Source organism: Primulina tabacum, chromosome 2, assembly GCF_025594145.1.
Source record: "Primulina tabacum isolate GXHZ01 chromosome 2, ASM2559414v2, whole genome shotgun sequence".
Classification (NCBI taxonomy): Eukaryota; Viridiplantae; Streptophyta; class Magnoliopsida; order Lamiales; family Gesneriaceae; genus Primulina; species Primulina tabacum.
In genome coordinates, this window is record NC_134551.1 from 52,785,503 (window position 1) to 52,798,146 (window position 12,644).

At 29.2% G+C, this 12,644-nt stretch overlaps 1 protein-coding gene and 1 long non-coding RNA gene across 3 annotated transcripts; one reads left to right on the forward strand and one right to left on the reverse strand.

Annotated features, from left to right (window-relative positions):
• Positions 1 to 4,499: 4,499 nt before the first annotated feature.
• LOC142536906 (TOM1-like protein 5) lies at positions 4,500 to 12,456 on the forward strand. Of its 2 annotated transcripts, none has more exons than XM_075642313.1 (10): positions 4,500 to 4,858; positions 8,823 to 8,941; positions 9,310 to 9,388; positions 9,522 to 9,620; positions 9,704 to 9,817; positions 10,262 to 10,413; positions 10,535 to 10,610; positions 10,794 to 10,879; positions 11,353 to 11,520; positions 11,904 to 12,456. In XM_075642313.1, exons 2-10 carry the CDS (start codon positions 8,841 to 8,843, stop codon positions 12,274 to 12,276), a joined length of 1,248 nt encoding a protein of 415 aa, XP_075498428.1. In that variant the 5' UTR covers positions 4,500 to 4,858; positions 8,823 to 8,840; the 3' UTR covers positions 12,277 to 12,456. The 2 variants fall into 2 exon arrangements, with proteins under 2 accessions (XP_075498428.1, XP_075498429.1); XM_075642314.1 differs by having other exon boundaries at positions 9,570 to 9,620.
• Positions 5,319 to 8,839, reverse strand: LOC142536907 (uncharacterized). The gene is made up of 2 exons (XR_012818477.1): positions 8,644 to 8,839; positions 5,319 to 5,490 (listed from the first exon to the last, which is right to left on the reverse strand). It is a non-coding gene; the product is annotated as an uncharacterized LOC142536907 (long non-coding RNA).
• Positions 12,457 to 12,644: the final 188 nt, after the last annotated feature.

The following is a 12,644-nucleotide window of genomic DNA, read 5'->3' on the forward strand; positions in this document are numbered from 1 at the left end:
ATGTCAAAAGTTAGTATAAGAGATTTTTTTTAATTAATAACTAGTGATCCTTGATATTTTTTCAATTACAAACCAAAGTTATTTGAATCTTAATTTCAAATAACACAATAATCACAGCACATTAAACAAAATAGCTTGAACAACTTGAGTAGCGTGTAGAACAGAATTTTGATGATTGAATATAAACATACTGGAGATCTTAATAAGGCAGATCGTGAATAGTTTTCGTAGTTTGTTGAACGTTCAACTAAACTTTTAGTCGATATATAATCAACTTGTCTTTTTCTCTACTTCCTCTTCATAAGACGTTGCAATTAACACACTTTTACATATGTCTAAATATGTTAACTAACAACTTCTGATTAAAGTCAATTTATGAAAGAAAAATGTATGTGCATATCATTGTTTTAGTAGAAGATATTATTTAACAACCGAAGACATCTACTATTGTGCATGATTGGTCGATCTGGTATGCATAATGTGTTTTTCAGGGAAAAACATACACGATGTAATTACAAAAACTATTTATAATTTGTTTATACAGTGTGTAAGTTTTTGTATATTTTAAAAATAATTTAGCAATTATATTAAATATATATCATTGTGTGGTTTTTTGTGGGATAAGAGTAGTGTTATTGATACAATCCTCGCACGAAACAATGTCGTTCCAGAGTCAATTGTTATTTGAAAATTAAAATTTTTTAGTGAGATAAATGTATAATCGCTGATTTAGAAAACGGTCATGCCAAAATATCAAAATAGTTATTATTCGAGATAGATTCTTTTATATGATAACCAATGACTATTTTCACGTGTTGCGTTCATAATATCAAATTTTTTTGTTTTTAATATAATTGTAACATACCGTACTTTTTACTACTAAAATTTTGCGGAAGAATTAAAAATTTTTTGGAATACGAAAATAAAAGCAATACGGTCGTCACTACATCGTCCGTCCACCAATAAAAATTTGCTGACAAAATGCTTGTTTCAAACATCGTAACCCACATCAAATCAGAGTATTTTAAACTGCATAAAAATCGTAAAAATTACGTGGGCTGTCCTCGGGTTTAGCCTCCCGCTCAGTCCAAGCCTGCTCCTTGGTCCCCACCTCCTGTCTCCTCATAAACATCATCACCTGCATCGATCAAGTCTAGTGAGTCTAAAGACTCAACACGTATAAATTGGAAATAACGAGTATTACGTAATAAAACCACATGCAACTTTAAAATATGACATACATACTTGAAACTTGAACTTGCACTAAACTGAACATACGTACATTACATAGACGTGCCATAACGTGAAAACTTTTCATTAACATGCTTGCATACTGGTACATACTTGAACATATTTGAACTTCATAATTTTGCGTATAGAATGTTTCAACAGGATTCTGGGATGAGCGTGGCACTAAATTCTTTGAAGAAAACTCGACTAAGTCTCGCAGGATTTCCAGAAGAAGGGGCGGCTGCTATTCTTCTCTTAGAACCCTAGTTTTGTTCTCTCAAAGATAATAAAACTGATTTGCAAATATGTGTGTGTGTGTTTGAGGCGTGTGAAAATGTTTTTGTGTGTGTGTGTGTAGCGTGAGTTTTGAAATAATTAGGGACTAAAATTTGCTCATTTAGAAATTATCAATTTAATTAAAAACGCTAATACACCTCTAACTATAACCAATTCCTTAATTAAAAAACATACACTCATTTATAAAATTCTCTAATATGTAAGATAAAATAAGCAATGCTAACTTAAAAGTTTTAAAACTCTAAATCCCTAAATTGATAATTTAGGTTTTAAAATACTAAAACTTAATAAATTATCTAAAACGCCTCATTCTTGACTAAAAATTAAAATACCCCAATTTTAAAGTACCCAAAAATCGTCACCGGTCTTTTCCTCGATCTCGCCTCGAGTAATCGCCTGAAGCATGAAACTCGAAAACATTTTAACGTGCATATCATAAACATAATTCATTTAAAATAATGCATTTAAATAAATCATGCATGGCTAAAACTCAATTTAAACTTAAATAAATGCTTTAATAATTAAATAAATGCATGAGTTATACGTGTATTGAATTTGGGCACTACAATAATGTTTTCTTATAATAATTTTTTTTAAAGAATAGATCTCTTGTAAGACGATCTCACAAATCTTTATCTATGAGATGAATCAACCATACTGATATTCACAATAAAAAGTAATACTCTTAGCATAAAAAGTAATACTTTTTCATAGATGATCCAAATAAGATATCCGTCTCACAAAATACGATTCGTGAAACTGTCTCACACAAATTTTTGTTTTTTTTATATTATGAATGATATAATTATTTAAAATTTTAAAAAAATTGGATAAAAATTAAAGAAAATGTAGTTTACAAATTTGGAAAGTGGATATGAAAATGATAAAAAGATACATAGATTTATTAAAATATGTTTTTATAACTTTTTATTTAAATGAAAACTGAATCTTTTAAATTTTAAATGAATCTTGTTGATATTTTAAAATTTTTATTACGATACAAGATTAATTATTCTCGGCATTTCAAACTTAATAATAATAAATAATAATTTAACATATGAATATAATTATTTTTAACATTTTGAAAAAGTCAAACTCAATAACAAAATTATATACATTAGAGCCAAATGTATTGAGGTAATTCTAAAAAGAAAAAAAAATCAATAGTTAGTTTATTATTAAAGTTATGATAATAATAAAAATATATATCACTGGCAACATTAATAAAATAATAATTTAAAAATAATATATAATATATTATATGTAATATAGATAAAAGAAAACATAAAAGAAAGTGTGATGGATGTGGTGTCGATCCATTTGCAAGAACAATCCAGTACAGCAAAGCAAACAATGACCCTTTGTTGGGTTGCCGGGCTCTTCTTTACTTCCTTCAATTTTCCACGCGCCTATAGTTTAATCATAGCCACGCGCATCACTCGCTGGTACCATTTGAACACGTGGAAAGCAATTATTTAACTACTGCTTTTAGATATCCACTCATATTCCGCCACGTACCCACATCCATCGAACTCGGTTTACAGCGGTGCCACTCTCTAATTGATATTGCCACTCCCTGTTTCTTTTTCTATTCATATCTATAAATTTAATTGAAACGTTGATGCTCGATCAATATATAAATTGAAATGTTGAATATAAAAAAAAATTAGTAAAACAAATATACATACATATATATATATATTAGTAATTTTATTTGAGAAAAATATATTATCAAAATTACATATATTATTAAAATGAATAAATTATAAAAGAATGGATTGTTTTAAATAATTTTATAAAAATTACTAATTATTCTAACTTATGAAAATATTGTAATTCGCTAAGGACATAAATTTATCAAAACATAACAAGTATCAAAAAGAAAAATATCTCTCAATGTAAAAAATATATTTTTTGCCCTAATTAAATGTTAAACTAGAACTTTCCTCATTTTTTTTAAGATTATGATAAACAAATGCGGTACATATCATGATATTAGCCATTGATACACGGATTTTATGTGTATAACATAATACACGAATATTATGTATGACATATACATAATATATTTGTATTTTTAAACTATTTCGATATATTATTTATATGTACTTTTGTGTTTTGTAGACAGTCGGGATGTTTTTTTTTTAAAAAACAAATGAAGAAAAAAATATTATAGTTATATTTGTAAATACTTTTTGAGAAAAATGTTATTTTAGATAAGTTCAAAATTATGTCATAATCCTAAGTGAGGGATAATTAGAAAAATAGTTGGACTATTGCGAGATAAGTTAACGACAAAAATTTGTGTGAGACGGTATCACGAGTCGTATTTTGTGAGACTGATATCTTATTTGAGTTATCCATGAAAAATATTACTTTTTATGCTAAAAGTATTACTTTTTATTGTGAATATCGGTAAGGTCGACCCGTCTCAAGATAAATATTCGTGAGACCGTCTCACAAGAGATCTACTCTAAGTTAACTATGCTCATATTTACAATAATAAGTAATATTTTTAGCATAAAAAATAATATTTTTTAAATGTGACCCAAATATGAGACATTTATCACAAAATTGACTCGTGATACCGTATTACAAAAATTTTTTGTGCTAGGAAAATAGAAAAACTAACATTCTTAAGTGTATTTATAAACTGTCAAATACACTCATAGAATGTTAACTTTCAAAAATTTAGTTTGACAAAAATTATTTTGTAAATTTTACCTCCTATGTGGTTATTTTAGAGTGGTCACGTCTTACAATTTATATATAGTAATAGATGTGGGAAAGAAATAGTTTAGTTCGATTTAAAAAAAAACCCACAAAAAAAAACCTGAACAGAAAGGGTATTTTTGTAATACAAATAGCGAGTGGATTGTTACAAGCAATTATTGGAGAACCGATAGCGTAAACAGGCGCCGCTTTGATACACCCCATAGTTTTCACAACTCTGCCATAAAGGAAAGAAACCCGGACACACACTCATTTGATTGAGAAAAACCATAAACATGGAGTCTCCAATTGCACTTTTTAATATTTATTATTATTATTTAGAGATTTAGAAATTTGAGATTAGAGATAGAGATTTTAAAATAAATCTAAGTATTCAGGAAAAAAGTTAAATCAAGGGAAAAAGAGAACTAAAGCGCCCATTAAAATTTTAAAAAAGTTTACAGAGGAATCTCGATTTAGTTCATGTTTTCATCATTGGCATACATATGTAGACAGTTGTATATACGTGTCAGCACTTGTTAAAACTATACATACATACACGCATACTCACAGATTGGAGTGTCGCAGCTTCTGGTTTTCCTGTTTGCTGGTTTCCCAGGTGCGTGTCTTGGTGTTCTTGGTTTTGGTTTCATCCTGATTGAAGGGTTTTTGCCTGCAAATTTGTGGACTACATTTTAAGTTTCATCGACGAAGAACGAAAATATTTACACTTTTAATAGAACTGTGAGTTGGGATTTTTGTACGAGATCTGAATGCAATTATTGTGATATTTTAATTTAATATTTTATTTTTATTTAGTTTACTGTGATGAGTGTCAAGAAAGTAAAGGTTAAACCAAGGAATTCATTAAGACCCATTTGTTTTCTTTTGATTTATTATTTGAATTTGTGAATTATCAGCAAGAATTACGATTTAATCAATCAGAAAGATGATGATTTTTTAGTTGTTCTAGTTTGTAGTCCCTTCAGAAAGGGATTAAACTTTGTAGTCCCTTCAGAAAGGGATTAAACTGCGAGGAGCAGGAGTAGTCGTGACTGTGAACTGAATTTTTTAAAAAGAAATGTCACTTCCAATCTCTTGTTTTTTAATCTCGACTTAGTTATTGTTCATAGAAACGTTAATCACCTCAGTTGACCTTGATCACATGCTCGGATAGCGACCAGAATGGTACATTTTAGGAGGCAGAAGAAATGCCAAATCCAGTCTATCAAACCACATTCTATTTCATTTCTAGATTTGGTCAAATTCTTGCACAGGTAATTACTGATGGCATAATAGTTAACGGCAGTGGATTTGTGTGCTTGAGGAGACATGTACGTGTGTTGCACATGTGGAACATACAACAACCGTAATTTCTAAATTTTTCATAATATATTTTGAAATGATAAAGATCTATACATAAATCGCGTCATTGAAAAATTAGCTACAAGTATTTATCGAAAGAAATTTGACAGGACATAAAACATGAAGATATTTGTAATATTTTTTAAAAAAATTATTTTTCAAACAAAAAAAAATATTTAAAAAACAGAAGTAAAATCTTATAAATCATTTTAAGTAATTATAGATGTAAGAATAATTTGTTTCACATAAAAATGATTTAAATTCATTCTTATTCCTGATCATTTTCTATCACTTTGATGTATATAAAATTAATTATTACAGATAAAATCAATTTAAGCTCATTTCAATCCTTTTGAAGTGTTCTCTCATGGCACCAACTAATTATTTGGGTCTGTCATGCATAAAGTTTTATGGTTTGGCCCATTGACACTCAAGTCAGTGCAATTCTCATTACGTTCGCAATTAGCTTTGTATATGGCTTTGCACGATACATCAAAATTATAAGAAATAAAAGTCTTGTCTTGGGTAACAAATATAACATTTGACCTGAAGATCAAGAAATGTTTGAACTAAAATATTAATCTTTCATTGTTATTTAGTTTTGTTGGGTTAAGCATGCACGAGTGAAAGTAGTACTAAGATGTATGAAGTCTTAGGAAGTTCTTATGCGTATTGCTCACATTGTGTCGTTTATTTTAAATTTCATTAAAAATATAATTATTTTTTAAAAAAATACTGTAAATCTTATTCCAAAATAAAATTTCAGTTTTCTTTAATTGATTTTAAAATTCATCAATGACTGAAAAACAAAAAAAACATGTATTTATTAATATTATTTAACGAAAATAAGGACATACATGTAAATTCAAACAATTTACGTTATTCATGGATGTTAATTAACTCAAGTTAAAAATAAAATTGTCACAAAAACTCATATGAAGCTGTTTCGTGGGTCAATTTTGTAAAACTATGTCTCCAATCTAACCTGAATCATGAAAAAAATAGTGTTTTTCACTCTGGGAATGATTGGGTCGACCCGTATTAGGATATATATCAATGAAACCGTTCTCACATAAAATCTACTCAAAAATTGGAGAACTATAAAATTTTGAAAAATAGTGTAAAATTCATCTTTCTTCGATTTATTTTAAAATGCATTAACATTAGTTGATAAAAAATGTCGACTCGTCTTAAAGATTATCAACTTGATACCGTCTTACAGAAGATTTACTCAAAAATCGGATAACTATAAAATTTTGAACGAAAACATAAACTTCATTTTTATTCTGTTTATTTTAAAATTTATTAATTAATGAAAAAATATAAATCAAACAAAAGGACATCCTAAAAAATAAAGATAGAGTTCACAAAAAAAAAAAAAAAACAGAGATAAATAAAACAAAAATAAATATTTTAAAAATAAGAATATAATTCATTTTTTAAAAAAAATGGAACGTAAATTTTATTATTATTCTATTTATTTTAAATTTCATTACATATATTGTTTTTTTAAAAGAAAAACATGAAGTGTAAATTTCATTCTAACACGTGGTGACTGAAATTTATTTTTCTTCAATTTATTTTAGAATTCACTAATAGATGTGAGAACAAACCAAAAAATGTATATATTATTACTATTATTTTAAATTTTATTAAAGATATATATATATATATATATATTTAAAAAAAATTGAGTGCAAATTTCATTCCAAAAAATGGGAGGTAAATTTAAATTTCATTCTAAAAAATGGTAGCTAAATTTTTCATTCTAAATTTACTTTAGAAGTCATTAATGGCTAAGAAAAAACAAACAAAAAACATATATTTATTATTGTTATCATTGTGAATTTCATTAAAGATATAATTTTTTTAAAAAAATAGAGTGAAAATTTTATCACAAAAAAAGGAGGCTAAATTTTATTTTTCTTTTTAATTTAGAATTTATTAATTAATAGATGAAAACAAATACAGTGACATATGAATATAATTTCATGAACATAAAAATATAGATGTAAATTCACAATTTAAAGTCATATATTTAAAGTCGTAATAATAATAATAATAATAATAATAGTAGCTAGGAAAAAACAAACAAAAAAAATATATTTATTATTGTTATCATTTTGAATTTCATTAAAGATATAAGTTTTTTTTAAAAAAATGGATTATTACTATTATTTAAAATTTTATTAAAGATATATATTTTTTTAAAAAAATGGAGTGCAAATGTCGTTCCAAAAAATGGAAGATAAATTTAAATGTCACTAAAAAAATGGTAGCTAAATTGCATTTTTCTTCAATTTATTTTAGAAGTCATTAATAGCTATGAAAAAACGTTCCAAAAAATGGAAGATAAATTTAAATGACACTCTAAAAAATGGTAGCTAAATTTTTCATCTAAAAAAAGGGAGCTAAATTTCATTTTTCTTCAATTTATTTTAGAATTCATTTAATAGCTATGAAAAAACAAACAAAAACATATATTTTTTATTTTATCATTTTGAAATTCATTATATATATAAATATTTTTTTTAAAATGGATTGCAAATTTCATCACAAAAAATGAATGGAAAATTTTGTTTTTCTTCAATTTAGTTTAGATTCTTAATTAATAAATGAAAAAAAACAATCAAAGAGACATGTATTAATGAAGATAAGGACATAGATGTAAATTCACAATTCAACTCATATATTTATATTAAAGATAATAATAATATAATAATAGATTTTTAAAATGGATTGCAAATTTCATCACAAATGGATGGAAAATTTTGTTTTTCTTCAAAAAATGGATGGAAAATTTTGTTTTTCTTCAATTTAGTTTAGACTCTTAATTAATAAATGAAAACAAAACAACCAAAGAGACATGTATTAATGAATATTCAACTCCTATATTTATAGTGGTAATAGATTCATTAATTAATAAATGAAAACAAAACAACCAAAGAGATATGTATTAATGAAAATAAGGACATAGACTGTAAATTCACAATTCAACTCATATATTTATAGTAGTAATAGATATATATATAGTAAGACACGTAGTTTTACAAACATTACAAAAACTAATTTAACAATTTTCATAATGGGGATCTATCTCCTCTCTCGTTACTTGGCACTTGCTGAACCCATCCAAGGAGATAGGTCCTGTATTTTCAGTTAAATATCTACGAAGAATTTCTTCGATGATGATGATAACATGATGGTTTTACTTACAGAAAGGATCATAAATACACATGGCTGCCGAACTTGTTAGTTCTGCAACAAGCGACAAACTTACTGATACCGATTGGACAAAAAATATCGAAATATGCGAAGTAGTCGCACATGATCACAAGTAAGTTTTTAGTGCTTCAGTGTAGCTACTATTGATGTGGAGGTGTTGTATGTGTGTTGTTGTGTTACTCTTTCTGATGTTAATTGGGATTTTGCTATGTTCATTTGTGGTAAATCTTGTCCTAAGGATTTTCCTTTTCATTTCATGGCGTGCATAAACGTTCTTCCTAATCATCCGTGATGTTGATATGTTCCTATTTGTTGTGAAACTTCTTTTTCACTTGGTATGTCTAGATAGATAATGTCCTCTTAGTTATTGTGATGTCTTAATGTTACATAAAATACAGAAGAATCTCGTGTTAGGCAGATGATATGCCTTGAATACTTTACGCTATACATTCAACACTTTTTGTCTGTTTTATGCTGCAGACAAGCTAAAGTTGTCATAAAAGCTATTAAAAAACGTCTGGGAAGCAAAAACTTGAACTCTCAACTATTTTCCGTGACGGTGAGTGCTTCTGTACTTTGAAAGTTCTACTAATTTTTGTTAGATAATAACTTTATCATCTTTGAATGATAAATCTTCTGACCGCACTAGCTTTACTTACGTGTTTGTTTTCTGTAAAACCGTTTTTTCTCAGTTGCTGGAAATGTTAATGAATAATGTTGGCGAATCTGTCCACAAGCAGGTTATAGACGTGGGAATTCTTCCCATACTTGTTAAAATTGTTAAGAAAAAGGTGGGCTTTAATGCAATTTCTGTCTCTCGATAGCTGGCTGATTAAATCGTATCATTTACTAATTCTTCTATCTCTTTTCACAGTCGGACCTTCCTGTACGGGAAAAGATTTTTCTTCTGCTAGATGCAGCTCAGACGTCTCTTGGTGGAGCTTCTGGAAGGTTTCCTCAGTATTATAGTGCTTACTTTGAATTAGTGGTAGGTCATCACTGACTTATGTAGAATTTTGTAATGTTTACACCATGGTATAGTTTTCAAGCCTTGTGTAATCCAATACTCAATCACTTTGTTTCATTAAATCAAAATCCACTATATAGTCAGTGAATGTTAATGTGGATAACTTTTGATAGAATTTGAAATTGTATACTCGATGTATTCTGATACTGACCTAACATGTTCGTTCCACTTGTATATAAAAGTCCGCCTATAGGCAAATTGTAGAGTAGGAGCATGGAAACTGATGCAACTATTATATTATTTGAAGAATCTGTAATTAAAACCAGTTAAATTAGGGGAGATTCTGTTCCATTGAAAGTGTTGATTCCCCTTAGGAACGCGAGAAACAATATACTCAAGGTAGAAGTGGTAAGGCCTTCTGGATTTTCTTGGATAGAGGAGCTTAGAATCGTCACTCTTTTTCAGAATGCAGGTGTGCAATTTCCTCAGAGGCCTGAAGACGTCCCGATACCTCGTTCATCAAATGTTAATAAGAATCCACCAGATAAGGAATTTGCTGCTCCTACAAGTGAAAGAAACACACCACAAGCACAGGATGAAAATGTTTCTGGATCAAGGTATCTGTTGTTACAGATGTACTAGTCTTATTTTTTTTCTTGTTCTAATAGGAAGTGGAAACACGCCCTTTTTCCAATCATTGTTTCTTGTCTTAAAATTTTAATTTATTATTTGTCACAGTGTTCTTGAAAAGGCTGGTACAGCACTAGAGGTTTTGAGGGATGTACTCAATGCTGTTGATACTCAACATCCTGAGGTATTTACTATTGTAGAAAATTGTTTTTGCCTATCAACAATGATAGGAATGCTATTCTTAGTCTTTGTATCGATAAGTTTGCCATTAGTTTCTGTATGGTCCGTTTCACCACTGTAAAATGTTTCAGAATTTTCTGCCATGGTTATTCACCAGCCATTTGTTCTGACTTTATTTTCCTTTCAGGGAGCTAAGGATGAGTTTACCCTCGATCTCGTGGAACAGTGCTCATTCCAAAAGCAACGAGTAATGCATCTTGTTATGACTTCTAGGTAAGAGCACCTTCATATAAAGTAGTATACTCTCACTCGATATAAACTGATGACAATTTATGAAGCATATTACGCAAGCGTGCTGGAATTTTGGTATCGAAGTTCAGTGCGCGCGCGCACACACACACACACATATTTTCATTCTTGCACTACAAAATCTATAAACAGGAGTAGCCGCCTAGCAATGAAATTGGATGTTGGTTTCTTTTATAGTTCCATGTTTGTATCAAATGTCATCTCTACTACTCATTTTTGTGAACTTTTGGCTTTTCTATCTTCTTGTACGGCATAAACTCCATCCAGAAAAAAACTTGTTGTGGTGTATGTTCTACTGATCTACAGCCATATCAACCATAAAAAAATTAGAAGGTATTGATTTAGGTAGACCAGGAGAAACCATGGCATATTTAATATCAAAAATCTATTCCTAGTTTTTAAGTTGCTGTAATTTATATCGCTTATGTATCTTGTAGGGATGAAAAGGTGGTTTCACAAGCGATTGAGCTTAACGAGCAGCTAGAGAGAGTTTTACGAAGGCATGATGCTCTTTTAGCTTGCAGGACAACGTCAACTCCAGATCATATAGACCATCAACAAACGGAGGTAGAAGAAGAGGAAGAAGCAGAACAACTTTTTCGAAGGTGTGTTTATAGATTATCTATTGTTTCTATATGATCAACAATTGCTCTTGTTTTTCTCTGAGGCATATCAATCAAAATGTAATGCTTTAGCTGATTTTTGTTAGGTTTTTTAAGTTACCGTGTTGCATATGGCGCCGCAACTAATAATAGAGTGACAACTAAGCTTGAATGGCTCTCTTACAATAGATTTAGTTTTTTTAGATTTGGATTTTCCTCGAGCTTCTAGCTTAATATTAGGTCTTCATACAACGGTAGAAACACCAATTTATTTTCATGGTCACTCTTTTCTTGTTCAGTTATGTCATAGAAAGATCGTATCAGCTACTGCTACCTCTGCCTTAACATATCGGAATCGATCCTAAAAACTCCCCATTCTTGTACAGGATAAGGAAAGGAAAAGCTTGTCTACGGCCAGAAGATGACGGAGACCACCCGATAGATAGACCGTTGGGATTGATGGGGCGTTCCGTGCCATCTGAAATGCTCCATCGTCCCCTCATACGACCTCTAACTCTTGAGCCACAACAAGAAATGGTTAACCGGCCATCACCCGTGGAGTCAAAACAAGAAGTCATTACAGGTAAACCCGTAGTTACAATCCCACCGCCACCAGCTAAACATGTGGAGCGCGAAAAGTTCTTCCAAGAGCATAAACCTGATGGCTCTACCGCCGTTAATGGCCATATGCGAAACCTCTCATTACACAGTCGAAATGCCAGTAGCTCTCGCAGTGGAAGTATGGATTTCAGTGACTAAAATGTTATTTCTTTTGTTAGTTATTTTTATGGATAGGATGGATGTTTGGTGTTAATGTGAGAATGCTTGGTTGGAAGTATTTCGTAGCTGAATTTCTTTGGATGATGTATAATTTAACCATATGTGGAACTCATACTTCTGGACTGAAATATGATAAAATGATATATTGCCTAATTAAAATTTGAAAAATACTTTGTCTATTCATCTATTCTATGTATAAAGGTATAAATGTGGAGGCATTTGTGGTCGATTTTGACGTCAATTTGTTTTTACAAAAATATTTTGTTCATTTAGATAAATAATATTCATATAATTTACTAATGATTTAAAAATTCGAAAATACATATATTATATCTACAAATCACATA

Bases quoted from the DNA above. Each gene is read 5' to 3' on its own strand.
- LOC142536906 (XM_075642313.1), top strand. From the start codon at position 8,841: ATGGCTGCCGAACTTGTTAGTTCTGCAACAAGCGACAAACTTACTGAT. The intron at 9,389-9,521 runs GTGAGTGCTTCT...GTTTTTTCTCAG, and splicing joins CTCAACTATTTTCCGTGACG to TTGCTGGAAATGTTAATGAA. The intron at 10,611-10,793 runs GTATTTACTATT...TTTTCCTTTCAG, and splicing joins TTGATACTCAACATCCTGAG to GGAGCTAAGGATGAGTTTAC.